Raw genomic sequence first — 15,892 nt, 5'->3', positions numbered from 1 at the left:
TTCCCCTTTCTGTTATTGGACCCAGCTAACCCCATCTCCCCAGTTTCAATTTCCTTTTTCTTTCCTTCCAGCTTTCACCAGTCGCCTCAGTGGCAACCGTGGAGTCCAGTATACTCGCCTTGCTGTGCAGAGAGGTGGCACCTTCCAGATGGGGGGTAGCAGCAGCCATAACAGGTACCTTTGTGTTTTTTTGACCTTGCCATACCACCTCTCACATCTATTGCTAGTCCAGCTTCCTTAATTTATAGGTGGAGAGACTGGATGACCTCTCTAGGATATTGCCTTGAATGAGTAGGGGAGCCAGATCTTTGGACTCCCCCTTCAGAAAGCCACACTTTTGGGTTGGCGTAGCTACCATAGATCATAATCACAGAGTAAGGCAGACTGGCAACAGGTGCTAGCTGTGGTTGTAATAAGTAAAGCCACTTGAGCTTATAACACATAGGCTGTGGAAGAAGAGTTCATGACTACCCAGGCTGAAGCTGACTGCACCCAACATGCCAAAATGTAAAGGGAGTGATCAGTCCCAATGAGGCGGGCAAATCCCTGGTAGTCTAGAGAAGGCAGGAAATAAGCATTGGGTTGTTTTTTTTTAAGACCTTAGGTGCAGTCTGGTTTTACCAATTGATAATATAGACAGTGTGTGATGTGTAGTGCAAGTCACTTAACCTATTAGAGCCTCTTGTTCATCATCTCAAAATGGGCAATTCTTTTGTCTTCTAGACTGTAGAGTACTTGATACCCAGTAGATACACAAGAGGGCAGCTCTCGTTATTATTAAGAACCCTTAGACTCTCCCTTCTTATGCCTCCTTGGAAGTATGCAGCTCATTCCCCTTCCCTAGGCCTATACCTAATCCCAGAGCTCTAGCTGAAGTGTTACCTAGAAACCATGCTCTGTTCCAGGCCTTCTGGCAGTAATGTGGATACTCTCCTCCGCCTCCGAGGACGGCTCCTCCTGGACCATGAAGCCCTATCCTGTCTCCTGGTCCTACTTTTCGTGGATGAGCCAAAGCTTAATACTAGCCGCCTACACCGAGTACTGAGAAATCTCTGCTACCATGCCCAGACCCGCCACTGGGTCATCCGCAGTCTGCTCTCCATTTTGCAGCGCAGCAGTGAGAGTGAGCTATGCATTGAAACACCCAAGCTCTCCTCAAGTGAGGAGAAGGGCAAAAAGTCAAGCAAAAGCTGTGGGTCAAGCAGCCATGAGAACCGGCCCCTGGACCTCCTACACAAGATGGAGTCTAAGAGCTCCAATCAGCTTTCCTGGCTGTCAGTATCCATGGATGCAGCCCTAGGCTGCAGGACTAATATATTCCAGATCCAACGTTCAGGGGGTCGCAAACATACCGAGAAGCATGCAAGCAGTGGCTCCACTGTCCATATCCACCCCCAGGCTGCTCCTGTTGTCTGCAGACATGTTCTGGACACACTCATTCAGTTGGCCAAGGTGAGGAGCTTGAACCCAACCCTGGGGGATGGAAGAGAGGTCGCAGCCACAGCCTAGATGAAACCTGAACTCTAAGAAAGCTAACAGGTCTTTCTTCACTGTTAGTGCTGAGGCCTGTATTGTTTCTGAGAGTTGTCCAGTAGATAATTTTGTGGGGTTTTTACTTTCACTTTTTATAGTTTTTGTGCATTACCTCATTTGGTTATCAAAACAACTCTTAGTGGTCTGTATGATCCCCATTCTACAGATGAAGAAGCTAAGGTACAGAAATTTTTAGTGGCTTTGTCATGTGGCTAGTAAGTGATGGAGCTGGGCCTAGAACTTAGGTCAGTCTTTTTTTAAGAATTTTTTTATTTATTAGAGCATGAGTGGGGACGCAAAGAGGGAGAAGCAGACTTCCCACTGAGCAGGGAGCCAATGTGGGGCTCGATCCCAGGACCCTAGGATCATGACCTGAGCTAAAGTCAGACACTTAACTGACTGAGCCACCCAGGCACCCCTGTTCAGTCTTCTATTTAATTATCATTGCAGCCATTTGTTGAGGGCCTGCCTTGTGCCAGGTACTATGCAAAAATACATTATCCCCTTTAATCTCGGCAATTTTTTGATACAGCATAATGGTGCTCCCCATTTCATAAGTACAGAGACCGATGCTCAGAGGTTAACTAATCATCTCCCTACAAAGCCCTTGTTTGCTTCTCTAGGTTATTTCGCCATCAGTTAGATAAAACTCCTGTATGGTATCTCTCCCATGTCACCAAAGCTATTCAGAGGAGTGGAGTATCTAGGAACCAATTGTCTTTCCTTGTCAGGAAGACCTATCCTCTGTGTAGACCCCCTAGACCAAGCCTGTCCTCCTTTTGCCGGCAGGTATTTCCCAGCCACTTTACACAGCAGCGGACCAAAGAAACAAACTGTGAGAGTGATCGGGAGAGGGGCAGTAAGCAGGCCTGCAGCCCATGCTCTTCACAGTCCACCAGCAGTGGCATTTGCACAGACTTCTGGGACTTATTGGTAAAACTGGACAACATGAATGTCAGTCGGAAAGGCAAGAACTCCGTGAAGTCAGTGCCAGTGAGCGCTGGTGGTGAGGGGGAAACCTCCCCATACAGCCTCGAGGCCTCTCCACTGGGGCAGCTCATGAACATGTTGTCACACCCAGTCATCCGCCGGAGCTCTCTCTTAACTGAGAAACTCCTCAGACTCCTTTCTCTCATCTCAATTGCTCTCCCGGAAAACAAAGTGTCGGAAGCACAGGCTAATTCTGGCAGCAGCGCTTCCTCCACCACTGTGGCCACCTCAACCACATCTACCACCACTACCACCGCCACCTCCAGCACGCCCACTCCCCCTGCTGCAACCACCCCTGTCACTTCTGCTCCAGCTCTGGTCGCTGCCACGGCTGTATCCACCATTGCCGTAGCTGCTTCGACCACGGTGACTACCCCCACAACTGCTACCACTACTGTTTCAAGTAAGTGTGGATGTAGGCTGGGAGCTTTGGGGTATGGACACCCACCTCACCCTCCACTCCCCCATCCAGGTATTCCTCCCCAAATAATAGCAGTCGGCTTGGTTTGTGTTTGCAAGAGCCAGATGCGTTCATTCTTGCCCTCCTCAGTCCCAGTTCTCTCTCTCCATCCTTCTCCTCCCCACACCCATCCACCCACCCACACAGACGCTGGTGAAGATCAGCAGGCATTCACTGAGTGTGGCTTCCCTAGGCTAAGCACCAAAAGGAGGAGAGAGAGAAAGTCCCTGTCTTCAAAGAACTCCCAACCTTTCTAGCCTAGTTGAGGGACCCAGTCTCAGGAAAAAGTTTGAGAGCAGGCAGGATACCATTTGAATCAGGGTAGACTAGCCAGGCTATCCTAGGAAGTAAACGGAACGAGCCCTATAGCGGACTAGTAAGATTTACTTGAAAAAAAAACGTTTTGAAGAGGGGCCCCTGATGGTAGAGAAACAGTTGAGAAATGTTTGAGATCGTCACTTTAGAAAGTGCAGTCGTGAGAGTCCTTGACATCCCAAGTCATTTGGATTTGATTTTGGTAGGTGGCTTTTCATTTGCTCTACGTTCCCATATTGAAGCCCTGCACAGTTTAGTCATTGTTTGGTTCTGGCATGTTAGTTTTAGAGGCTTACAGTGTTCCATCTGATTCCTCAAAGCTTCTACAACTACTAAGGCCAGCAAATCTCCAGCAAAGTTGGGTGATGGGGGCAGCAGCAGTGCAGACTTTAAGATGGTATCCTCTGGCCTTACTGAAAACCAGCTACAGCTCTCTGTGGAGGTGAGTCCCAAGTTCTTCTGAATCCCAAGATTGGGGGAGAAAAGGTAGATAGGAGTAGATAAAGTTTTAGTTCTCAAGTTGAGGCTTACTCCTTTTCTTTTTTCCCAGGTGTTGACATCCCACTCTTGTTCTGAAGAAGGTCTAGAGGATGCAGCCAATGTGTTACTGCAGCTCTCTCGGGGAGACCCTGCAACCCGGGACACTGTTCTCAAGCTGCTACTGAATGGAGCTCGCCATCTGGGTTATACTCTTTGTAAACAGATAGGTAATAACGGGAGTAAAGCCTCTTGTCTTTCTGAAACCTTCCACTGAGGGAATCACCTCTTTATGGAAGCCTTCCCTGAATCTCCAGGTTGAATCAGACTCCTCTGTGCTTCTGTAGCACAGACCCTGTGTCTGCCCTGTTGCAACACTGATAATACTGGGTTGTCATCTGTTTTCCTCTGCTCAGTTGTTCATGGAGAGCAAGGCTGGGCTTCTCTCTACATTGCCAGTGCCTGGCACATGCCTTGTAATCAGTGCTTAGTAAAGGAAAATGAGCACATGTAGGACCAGCAGTACTCCCTTGTTTCTCCATTCTGGGCACTTACAAGAGCCCTACAATGAGCCTGCTTGAGGCAGCTTCACCACCTCAGAGATGCACCTGCACTTCACTTAGGCTCAAGAATTGGGAGTCCAAATGGTAGGTACCCTCTGCCTTTGTGCAGTTGTAAGGGTACAAAAGTTCTAAAAACACTTGCAAATATCTAGTTTCAGTCTTTCTTCCTGTTGTTAACCAAGAAGAAAACTAAAACCTGGGGAGATAAAGCGATTGAATTGAGGAGTAGAGCCAGATTTTCTTTCAGCATATAGAGTCTGTTTGCTTTCTCCCACCCCCATCCCAATCATGGATCTCCCTAGATCTCAGCTACCTGCTTAGTTATCTTCTTCTCACAAATGTGCCTAGAGCTGAGGTGATAAGGGTATTGGTTAGACTGTATGAACCAGGGTATTCTTTGTTACATGAGAACTATAAGGTTCTTCCAGAAGGAATTTGGCCAGTCTCCGACTTTCCTTGACTCCGACCATTCAACACCTGTGGGCCAGGCATTGTCCCACCTACTCTACTGCAGTTATCTCCTAATTCTCAAAACTGCCTTGTGAGGTTAGGCTATATTAGTCTCATTATTGAGATAGGTAAGTGAACTGGGAGAGGGGGTTAAGCAATTTGCCTGAGATCGCCTCAGAAACCGATAATTTTCCCCTCTGCACTGAGCTGCATTTTGTGTAGATTCAACAGATTGCTGAAGCGGGGTAGATTGGTAGTCTCTGGATGGTTGATCCATGAACACACATCGTAAGGTGAACAGCAGAATTCCTGCTCACTCCAGATTTCTCTGCAGCCGAGCAAAGAAGATAGGCTGTGCAGGTTTCTTGGAAAGGTTTGGCTTTCAACTGCTTCACTAGGGGAGTCTCTGAACACTTGCTGGCTCCTCTGCCTGACCAGGTACCCTTCTGGCTGAGTTACGGGAATACAACCTAGAACAGCAGCGACGAACCCAGTGTGAGACCCTCTCTCCTGATGGCCTGCCTGAGGAGCAGCCACAGACCACCAAGCTAAAAGGCAAAATGCAGAGCAGGTGGGTGGTTGCCACCCATTTGGCTATGGGGCTGGAATCTGGGGTATTCTAAAAGGTGGCTGTTGCTGGTTTCCTGGTTGTTGGTGGTGGGTTTTTGTTTGTTTTCCCCTCTCTGGGAAGATTTTCTTATCTATCCTGTACATACTTGACCTTATTTTGTCCCACTTGTGGGATTTCCTTCTGAGAGTCTTTAACCCTCTGGTTGACACCGAAAAGCCCTGCTCGCTCTGGATGTTTATGCTTTGATGCTGTCAGTATACGCAAGCCACCTCTACACTATCCAGGTTTGACATGGCTGAGAATGTGGTAATTGTGGCATCTCAGAAGCGACCTCTGGGTGGCCGGGAGCTCCAGCTGCCTTCTATGTCCATGTTGACATCCAAGACGTCTACCCAGAAGTTCTTCTTGAGAGTACTGCAGGTCATCATCCAGCTCCGGGACGACACACGCCGAGCTAACAAGAAAGCCAAGCAGACAGGCAGGCTAGGTATGAAACTGGAGTGTCCAGTTGAGGGGCAGGGTTAGTGGTGGCAAACTCAAAGAGTCCCTGGAGGGCGGGACTTAATGTCATGTCTCCATCCTGCTTAACCTTTCCAAAAAACGAAAGTAATGATCCTTTCCTAGGCTGTTGATGGCTGCGTTCTGTATCTCACTCAAGGTGTCTGCATAGGAAATTCATTAGGGCAAGTGAGAATTAAGGGGGAGTGGAAATCCGGCAAAGAAATTGGGGGCATATCTTTTGTTGAACAAGATTTAAGGCACTGAGTGTGTCTCCTTTCTGCTTCTTTGATCACTCCTGACTAAAACATTGCAGCCATGTTGCCTCAGCTGTGGCCTGCCAAATCCTACCTCTTTCCTCCTGTCCCACAGAACCATCTCCACCTGCCACTATCCATCTGCCTAGCGCCATGTCCCCTACCCTTACTTGTAATGGTAGCCCTTAGTGCCTGGTGAAGAGCACTCTGAAGCTGCCTGAGCTAAAGGTCAAAGACTTCAGCAAGATGCCCTGTGGCAGCCCAGGAGATGGGAGAGAGAATATTGGGCATTCCCTCTTTCTACTTTTTATATCTTGCCTTCTTTTTTCTTTCTCCCAGGTTCTTCCGGTTTAGGCTCAGCTAGCAGCATCCAGGCAGCTGTTCGGCAGCTGGAGGCTGAGGCTGATGCCATTATACAAATGGTACGTGAGGGTCAAAGGGCGCGGAGACAGCAACAAGCAGCAACGGTTAGCATGATGCCTGTGGCCCCTCATTCATTTGTCTCTCTCCCCTGCCCCACCACATCATCAGTGGGGTTTCACTGCCCTTACCTTGTATGCTTTTGCATTAAGTTTGCTGTATGAATGCTTCTGGACAACAGGGTTACTTTCTGTTGGTGTTTTCTCTACTGTTCATTGTTTTGGACTGATATGATTTAAAGCTTGGCCATCATACCCCACTCCCAGCTATCCAGTCAACAGTGGCGCTTTTGCAAACTGCATAATGCTTAGTGTCTGGGTTCTGAGGGGGTGTGGGATGAAGATTTTTCAGTCTCATGGAATAATGCAAGTACATCAGGAATCCTGCCCTTGAAATTCCCCGAGCTTGGTACATATCCCATGCAGCCTCTTCTAGGCTATGGCTGGTCCATCTACCCTGGCCTCTGCTTCTGTTGTCCATACTCTCTCGGCACCTTGGCACCTAGGCACTCAGGCACTTTTAGGAAGAAACCTTCAGGTTCCTAGATAGCCAACTCATTGTTGGGATCCCAGCACAGAGTGGCTTTGGGAAAAGCCTGGCATCTTGTATGTATGCTGTGGCACTCTCTCATTGTTTTCCTGTCCTTGCAACATGCAAGTCACCTTCCCAAGATCCGGGAAATAAAGGTATCCTGAGGCCTGGTTTTTCTTTGCATATGATTACTATTACACAGTATGATTTCATTGAGCATGCTGAGAACATCGTAGAATTTGAGGGCTGTGACTCCCAACAGGGTAGAAAGGGAAAACAACTCTGATTTCTGGAGTATTTTCTGCCCTGTCTTTCCCATACCCAAAAGGACAGATGTTGGCTTTTGAATAATCCCACCCATCAAAGGTTGTCCCTTATTTCCCCTTTTCTGAGCAAACAGAAATAGCCAAATCTACAGTCTGCTCACCTGAATTTTTTATGTATGTATATATATATGTAATCTGTCCCCAGAAGAAGTCTTCCAAGTCTGTATCCAGAAGGCTGGTGTCTGACTAGACATAGGTCTGGAGTAGAGTGGAGGCAATGCAGGCATCCGGGGAGCTTTTTGGAGAAGTTTGCTAGCTCAGGGTGGAGGACAGCAAAGGAGATGGGAAGACCATTCTTTTGTTCGAGAAAGCTACAGAGTTTTTTGACCAAATAAAGGAAGCTTTATCTTTCCAAGCTTTCTAAGCTTATGATACGCGAGAATGGGTAGAGCCAGCCTCTAGCCTGTCCCTGAGGAAAGCAGAGTTGCACCCTTTTATGTGACTTTGTCTCCCTTTTATCCAGTCGGAGTCAAGCCAGTCGGAAGCCGCTGTCCGGAGGGAGGAGTCACCCATGGATGTAGACCAGCCATCTCCCAGTGCTCAGGATACTCAGTCCATTGGTCAGTACTACTTCCTATTTCCAGTGCAGCAAAAGAGAGAGCCAGTCTTCATGGAATGTCTGCTGGATCCCTTGCACTCTACATACATAAGCTCAGTGTTTTCCAGTTTGTTCCAGTGAACACTGGTTTTTGTAAATGTTAATAGGCATTTACCAACCAGGATCACTAACTGTCACCACCTGACCCTTTCTGGAGATGCATAGCATACGCTACAATTCCTAAAGAAACTGAGATGTGATGGTGTTAGACATGGAGATAGCATATGTTTGAGTTGTGGCTCTCCTGTTTACTGGCTCTGGGACCTGAAGCAAACCTCTCTTAGCTTCAGTTTCCTTGTTTAAAATAGGGGTGTTAATAGTTAGGAATGAACAAGTTAACATACATACACACACACACACACACACACACACACACACACACAGCACTTAAATAGAACCTGGCACACAGTGGATGCTATTAGTAGCAGCATTTCTCAAAGTTAATTGTATGTAGAATACTTTCTGATGCCCTCTTAACACGTTTCTGTGGAATCGTGTTGGCATAAGACATCCATTTTTGAAATATATTAAATCATTTAATAATCCACAGGTTCTCTGAGAACTAATGAGGCAATGGGTAAACCAGCACTGTCTGGTAGAACTTTAGTAGTCACTAGCCACATGTGGCTATTGAGCACTTAAAATGTGGCTGTTGCAGCTGAGGAACCAAAGTTTTTATTGTATTAATTGTATTTGATTTAAATTTAAATGTCATCCAGTATAGGACTAGAGCTTGCTTTCAGGTGTTGCTCAGTATTACTTAGTAGCCAGCGGGCCAGTCTACTTGATCTGGCATTAGACATAGGCCATTGATTAATGGCCTGCACATTGGTCTGGGAAAAAGCCTAATGAAAGAAAAACCTCAAAGACTTTTTGTCTTTCCTTTGTGTGGCCTGTAGGCTCAGATGGAACCCCACAAGGGGAAAAGGAGGAGAGGCCACCTGATTTACCCCTGCTCAGTGAGCAGCTGAGCTTGGACGAGCTTTGGGACATGCTGGGAGAGTGTCTAAAGGAACTGGAGGAATCCCATGACCAGCATGCGGTGCTAGGTGAGTTGTGGCCTTTGGGCCAAGGTCCCAACCCACTGATATGCTCTGGGGCCCTTTCTGCCCGCTTAATTTTCTTCCTTCCAGATCATCCCTCTCTCTCTCAGTGTCTGTAATGAGAATTCAAAGGAGAGGTGTTTTCTCTCACTTCAGTATCAGAAAAAAATATTTGCCCTCTCTTTTAGTAGCTGGTATCTTTTCACTTTTTAGACCAGGGGAATCTTTATAACTTGTTGCCTCTTCCTTTTTTTTTTTTTTTTAAGTTTCAAGGAAGCTCAGACTTCCTCTGTGGCTTTATTTTTCTTTGCTACCATTGTATTTCTCCTATAAGTTTTCATTATTTATTCTTCCATATTGTGTTTCTGTAATTTGATTATGAAGAAGAGGTTTGTATGTTGAAGTTTCTAAAGTAAAATATCACTTCCCTGTCATTCCTATCCCCAGTGCTACAGCCTGCTGTCGAGGCCTTCTTTCTGGTCCATGCCACAGAGCGGGAGAGCAAGCCTCCTGTTAGAGACACCCGTGAGAGCCAGCTGGCACACATCAAGGACGAGCCTCCTCCACTCTCCCCTGCCCCCTTAACCCCAGCTACTCCTTCTTCCCTTGACCCATTCTTCTCCAGGGAGCCCTCGTCTATGCACATCTCCTCAAGCCTGCCCCCTGACACACAGAAGTTCCTTCGCTTTGCAGGTACAGGAAACTCTTCGGCCCCCAATGAAGAAGTCTTCATTTTTTATAGGGTCATTTCATACGCTTTATTCTTAGGTGTTTTGTGGGGGAGAGGGGTGAGAGAGAGTGAGAGTGTGTGTGTGTGTGTGTGGCAGGGGGGATGGGGGGGTAGAGAGAGAGGGAGAGAATGAATGAAGCCAGTGATGTAGGGACTGGGTCTGAAAGCCCTTTTGTGCCACACTGTCTTGATTCCCTGAAACACAAAGAGAGTTGCTGTCTGGTTGGCGGTCATGTAGTCTTCTGGGGGCCAAGATGTGCTGATTCTTGCTGTCCTTTCTCCCCTCAGAGACTCACCGCACTGTGTTAAACCAGATCCTACGGCAGTCCACCACCCACCTCGCTGATGGACCTTTTGCTGTCCTGGTAGACTACATTCGTGTCCTCGACTTTGATGTCAAGCGCAAGTATGTGTCCTGGAGGCTGTGGGATGGGAACTTTTCCAATGGTATCTCTCCTCCCAGAAAGGAGCCAAAATTCCTCCTGAAGGAGTGTTTTCAGGGAAAAGACATTTCCCTTGGTGGCAGCCCTTGGAATGGTGCTGGATGGGAGGGAGGAGGTTCATTTGTGCCACTGACAGTCATTATACCTAAATACTCCTTGGCCTTCTCCATTCCCATCTCCATTCTTCATCAGAGAAATGCAAGCCTTTGTTTAATCACATGACTTCTAAAGTTCCATTCCATTCTTTGGGGTCACGCAGGAGGTGCGGGTAGCCATAGTACACTTATAGCAGGACTCAGGGGCGGCAGGGGCTCCACAGCACTCCTGTCATCCCTACTGTTCTGTGCACCTACACATACTACCTGCTTGTTGCAGATATTCTGTGTAACGATCTCTGTGGGCCTTTATTCAGTAGAGATGGGAAAATTTAGAGTTGGTAATGAATGACCTGCTTCTCCCAACTACTGGGCACCTTCAGGTTCACCTGGGGAACAGATGTTTGGAAGATGGGAGAAGCATCATTGTAGGTCTTCATCCTAATCAAGCTAACAGAAGTTTACTCTGCCACCCCCAATCCTATTTTCCTTCCTTCCCTACCTCCCAAGATATTTCCGCCAAGAGCTGGAACGTTTGGATGAGGGACTCCGGAAAGAAGACATGGCTGTGCATGTCCGCCGTGATCATGTGTTTGAAGACTCCTATCGTGAACTGCACCGGAAATCCCCTGAAGAAATGAAGAATCGATTGTAAGAGCCCAGAACAGAGAAAAGACAGGATGGGAGGGTGGAGGACCTTCCTACGTGGTAGTAAAGGCTTACTCCAGTGCCAGATGTGCAGGGGAACTCCAAAAGAATTCCAAATAGGAACCTGGTATAATCTCACTGAGCTATCTCCTGTCTCCTTGGCCTGGTCTCATGACTCTGGTCTTCTACTGGCTAGCTGGCCCTTAGGCTGAGCTACCCACAATTCCCAGAGAGACAGAAGAGTCTTCGGCATTTACAAAGATAGACCTGATGGCTTCGCAGAGAGCTTTCTCTTATACTAGGAATAGGAAGCCTGCTGAGCAAATGCTATCCTGGCTTGGAGGGGGGACCACACTTGCATGAGTGGCCCCTCACCAAATCGGTAATCACTCCCTGGTGATCCTGAAGCCACCTAGAGGAGATCAGCAGTTTGTGATACTAAATGTCATGGAAGCCAGTGAGATGATAGACCTGTTGGAGTAGTTTAATGCTCCTGAGCTCAGGAACTTGATTCCTCCTCTCCCTCGTGGCATTGGGCTCACCATCCATGTTATCACATAGGAAGTCAGGCTTCTGAGACAGACTGGGCCCTGCTCCTCCACCACCAAATCCTTACAGACATCAGGCTGAGCTCAGCCCTCTCTTATACCACTTAACAACTCCTCTCCCTGCTTTCCCTAAGTGAGGCCCTCAGTCTCTATACCTTTTCTATTGCTGTTTTCTGGAATATTGATAAGCCTTTACTGATAATTCAGGACATCTTTTCTATCGATGCTTTTGTTGTCCCAGATTCCCACCCTTCCTCTGGGCTTTCCTGGCACTCTGCATTCACCTCTGTTCTCTGATCCTGCACTCCCCAGCCACTGCTTCACTCAGTCACTCGCTCGCTCACTCACTCACTTGGTTCATGCTGCATAAAAGAATGGATTTATCCTGGGCTTTCTGCACATCTGTTTCTGGTCTCTTATGCAGGTATATAGTGTTTGAAGGAGAAGAAGGGCAGGATGCTGGAGGGCTCCTGCGGGAGTGGTATATGATCATCTCTCGGGAGATGTTTAACCCTATGTATGCCTTGTTCCGTACCTCACCCGGTGATCGGGTCACCTACACCATCAACCCATCTTCCCACTGCAACCCCAACCACCTCAGCTACTTCAAGTTTGTTGGACGCATTGTGGCCAAAGCTGTATATGACAACCGCCTCCTGGAGTGCTATTTTACTCGGTCCTTCTACAAACACATCTTGGGCAAGTCTGTCAGGTGAGGAATGTGGCACAGGATCCACATTCTCACTTGACAGGTCCTTTTCTTGTGTCCCACCCCCATACTTCCTCTCCTCCACCCTAACCCATGACCCTAATTGTGTTTTTCTAGATACACGGATATGGAGAGTGAAGATTACCACTTCTACCAGGGCCTGGTTTATCTGCTGGAAAATGACGTCTCCACACTAGGTTACGACCTCACTTTCAGCACTGAGGCAAGTCGAGAAATTTTGACCACAGCACATCCTAGATAGTCCAAGAAACCCATTGTGGGACTGCCCTTAAACTGGCACTGCATAAAGTCTCATGCCCCATTCCCCATCTAGCAGTGAGCAGTGGGTATTTGTATGAGACATTACAAAAACCAGGATTTGTAAAACAATCCAGGGTGTTCCCTAGTTTCCTCCTTATTTAAAAAAAAAGTGCTCTAGTACAGGATTTTTCATTCCCAAAAGTAGTTCTTTATACAGATAAATATAAATGGGAAAAAAAATTTTTTAAGGTTACTCTCCCTCCAAATTGTTTTCCATAAAGATTGTGTTGTGTCATGTTAGGCATGTTAACCATGCCTTTTTCCCTTTCACCATTGACCATTTCCTTACTTTCAGCCTTGAAGTGTTTTGGGGCCAAACCTTGGCTTTTCCCTATTACAAAGTTACGCACTCATGAGAAACGACACTTTTTTATGACCTTGCTTTGTCTTTCTGCCCAGGACATGGCAAAGAGTTCAAGTATTCCGAGGTAGCTATATAAATCCCATCCTAGATCATGCCTGATAGTAATGATTGGTGTTTTGGGTGTTCTAGGTCCAAGAGTTTGGAGTCTGTGAAGTTCGTGACCTCAAACCCAATGGGGCCAACATCTTGGTAACAGAAGAGAATAAGAAGGAGTATGTACACCTGGTGTGCCAGATGAGGATGACAGGTAGGGGAAATGTCCCTTAGACCCCTTATTGTTCATATGGAAGAGGTCAGGCCTCAATCATTTCACAGATAACTGGGTTTTTTTCTCTTCCCCTGTGCCAGCCACAAGTGCCTTGCACAAAGAGTCCACAAACACCTGACCAAAAAGTATTTCCCTTCACCCACTCTCTTTCAAGGGCCAGAAGCAGTGTTAGGTGAGGCAGGCAGACCATTCAGCATCCTAGTTGCAGCAGGAGCCAGATTGAGGATCCCTGACCTCTAACAGTTGTGTGAGTCTAGCTGCCACATGGCTTGTTGGTTCTCTCCCCAGGAGCCATCCGTAAACAGCTGGCAGCTTTCTTAGAAGGCTTCTATGAGATCATTCCAAAGCGCCTCATTTCTATCTTCACTGAGCAGGAGTTAGAGCTGCTCATATCAGGACTGCCCACAATCGACATTGATGATTTGAAATCCAACACTGAATACCACAAGTACCAGTCCAACTCTATTCAGGTGAGCTGCTGCTGGCATCCTTCCCCATATCCCTGAGTAGTGCTAGTTGGTATGACACCACATAAACCAGCACTCTTAGGGGGCAAGGGGATATAGGTGACAACTTACTTAGACCTAAGTCTTCATCCTCTGGAACACATTTTCAGGGGGTGTTCTTGCTCATCTTACGGAAGAACTGAAGCCCATTTCACAGAATGGATTTGCCTGAGATTCCAGATTCCATCCCACCTCACACTGGCTTCTTGTGTCCTTTCCCACAGATCCAGTGGTTCTGGAGAGCATTGCGTTCTTTCGACCAAGCTGACCGTGCCAAGTTCCTCCAGTTTGTCACAGGTACTTCCAAGGTGCCCTTGCAAGGCTTTGCTGCCCTTGAAGGCATGAATGGCATTCAGAAGTTTCAGATCCATCGAGATGACAGGTCCACAGATCGCCTGCCTTCAGCTCACACATGGTAAGAGAAGAGTTCTCCTTTTTAGCATTCAGACTGAGCTTGCATATTTGTTGCTTCTAGAACCCTAACCAAGGGCAGGAACCCCAATCTGGCCCCAGCTGTGCTAGACCTGTGGTAGCTCATAATTTGGTGGTTTTGTGGAAAAGGTGATGTTTGAGATGAGAAGCTGGCCCAGATTCACAGTGAGCCTGGGGGGACATTGCGGGTGAGCACTGCCGTAGGAGAGCACAGTGTACTCCAGGGCCCAGCTTGGAGCAAGGAGTTGCGGGGAACAGAAAGCTTAGAGGTTGGATCAGCAGAAGTTGGATCACCAGTGACCCCAAATGCCTCCTTAGAGCTTGCACATTAACCCATAGGTGAGGCTGTGGTGTTTTAAGGAGTGGCAGGGTCAGATTTATGTTTTAGGTGCCTGATGGCCAGTATTAGGGCCAGATTGGAGGAGGGAAGACCAGGCTAGGACAAGATTTCAAGTCTGCAAGAGAGGAGTAGGTTCTTCAGGGAGGAAAGGTCAGGGGGCACCATGGGAACACGGGGATTTGGTTATCTTTTGTCACAAACTGATCTTTCTTCTTTCTCTAGTTTTAATCAGCTGGACCTGCCTGCCTACGAGAGCTTTGAGAAGCTCCGCCACATGCTACTATTGGCCATCCAGGAGTGCTCTGAAGGCTTTGGGCTGGCCTAATAAGGCCCCGCCTGCCACTGTGGGGTTTTCTACCATTGTTGGACCTGGGAATGGGGGGAAATGAAAACAAAAAAGAACCAGAAAGAAAATGTCAAAAACCAATAAATGAAATCCACCAACTCACCATGTGTGTGTCCCAGCTTCCCCATCTTCCCCAGCGCATACCCGTTCCCCCTCTCCTGCTCATTCTCTCTCCCTCTCTCCCTCACCTCCTCCTCCCTGTTCCATGCCGTCCATGATCCCCAGCCCATGTGTTAAAAAGGCATTAGCCTTTGCAGGGACCTGTTTGTCCCAACTGTTTGAACAGTGTGCTCCTCAGATTCTGTGTTCAGAAGGATTTGCTGCATTGAGACTTGAAACCTTTGGATAGGGGAAAAATTATATATATATATATTTTTTTGTTCTGTTTGCATTTCTTAATTTGTGCTTGGAATGTGTTGATGTGCACAGCTAATGATTCAATGCGAGACAAGATTGGCGTCTGTGTTGTGGAGGTTTCAAATAAAGAGCACTCTTCATAACTCACTTTTCACAACGGAGTTTTTTTCAAACTTGAAACAACTCTTGAACACATGCTAGACATCTGGAGAAAAGATGCAAATGGACTCTCCAGAAAACCATCTCTGCCACCACCACTGGTGCATCTTCCTTCTTCAAAGTCTGTTTCCCCATTGTCAGGAGAGATCAGCAGCCACCAGGAATTGAGGGGAGCCTGTTTTTTTAGAATGGGATCTGCACTTGAGGGCAGTGATGGTGTTAACAGTTTGCAGCCAAGGACAAAGCATCACCTTGCTGGAGGGGAACAAATCAGGTTATAAGAAACACTGAGAACTCAATCCAACCAACAGTTCTATTTGATGAGCCTTTATAACAGCCTCAAGTGTAGAGCTTAGTTTAAAATTTTTATTTCATTTAATGTTTTAGGTTTTTTCTAACAAATTTCAGTAAGCAAGTAATTTGACTAGCTCTCAGAACAGTCTTCCCATCCGTTTTGGTTTTGTCCTGTCATCTGCCAGTCTGTTCACGGATCAACCAGTAGTCTCATGGTTTTTACTCCAGCAGTTAAAGCTGATCCAAGGACTTTGATGGTTCCAGCTTTCAAAGAAAAATAAAGGTTTAGTTAGAAAAATA

The 15,892-nt window shown here is 47.1% G+C and overlaps 1 protein-coding gene across 11 annotated transcripts in view; it reads left to right on the top strand.

The window, feature by feature from the left end:
- HUWE1 (HECT, UBA and WWE domain containing E3 ubiquitin protein ligase 1) overlaps positions 1-15,286 on the top strand; it is a 162,842-nt gene extending 147,556 nt beyond the window's left edge. For 9 of the 11 annotated variants that reach the window (XM_073889205.1, XM_073889213.1, XM_073889211.1 and 6 more), the window contains 19 exons: positions 72-174; positions 906-1,452; positions 2,323-2,926; positions 3,619-3,740; positions 3,849-4,005; positions 5,227-5,359; positions 5,644-5,846; positions 6,454-6,581; positions 7,855-7,951; positions 8,889-9,038; positions 9,480-9,725; positions 10,051-10,168; positions 10,811-10,951; positions 11,921-12,208; positions 12,323-12,428; positions 13,020-13,137; positions 13,447-13,628; positions 13,889-14,079; positions 14,659-15,286. In XM_073889205.1, the coding sequence (XP_073745306.1) occupies positions 72-174; positions 906-1,452; positions 2,323-2,926; positions 3,619-3,740; positions 3,849-4,005; positions 5,227-5,359; positions 5,644-5,846; positions 6,454-6,581; positions 7,855-7,951; positions 8,889-9,038; positions 9,480-9,725; positions 10,051-10,168; positions 10,811-10,951; positions 11,921-12,208; positions 12,323-12,428; positions 13,020-13,137; positions 13,447-13,628; positions 13,889-14,079; positions 14,659-14,761 (3,737 nt within the window). In that variant the 3' untranslated portion in view covers positions 14,762-15,286. The remainder of the gene's footprint in view (positions 1-71; positions 175-905; positions 1,453-2,322; positions 2,927-3,618; positions 3,741-3,848; positions 4,006-5,226; positions 5,360-5,643; positions 5,847-6,453; positions 6,582-7,854; positions 7,952-8,888; positions 9,039-9,479; positions 9,726-10,050; positions 10,169-10,810; positions 10,952-11,920; positions 12,209-12,322; positions 12,429-13,019; positions 13,138-13,446; positions 13,629-13,888; positions 14,080-14,658) is intronic. The other 2 variants (XM_073889212.1, XM_073889210.1) reach the window with 2 other exon arrangements.
- The last annotated feature ends 606 nt before the right edge of the window (positions 15,287-15,892 follow it).

This window comes from Callorhinus ursinus, unplaced genomic scaffold, assembly GCF_003265705.2.
Source record: "Callorhinus ursinus isolate GAN/ISIS: 27379988/994484 unplaced genomic scaffold, GSC_fseal_2.0 scaffold103, whole genome shotgun sequence".
Classification (NCBI taxonomy): Eukaryota; Metazoa; Chordata; class Mammalia; order Carnivora; family Otariidae; genus Callorhinus; species Callorhinus ursinus.
This window is presented reverse-complemented; position numbering and strand designations above follow the sequence as displayed.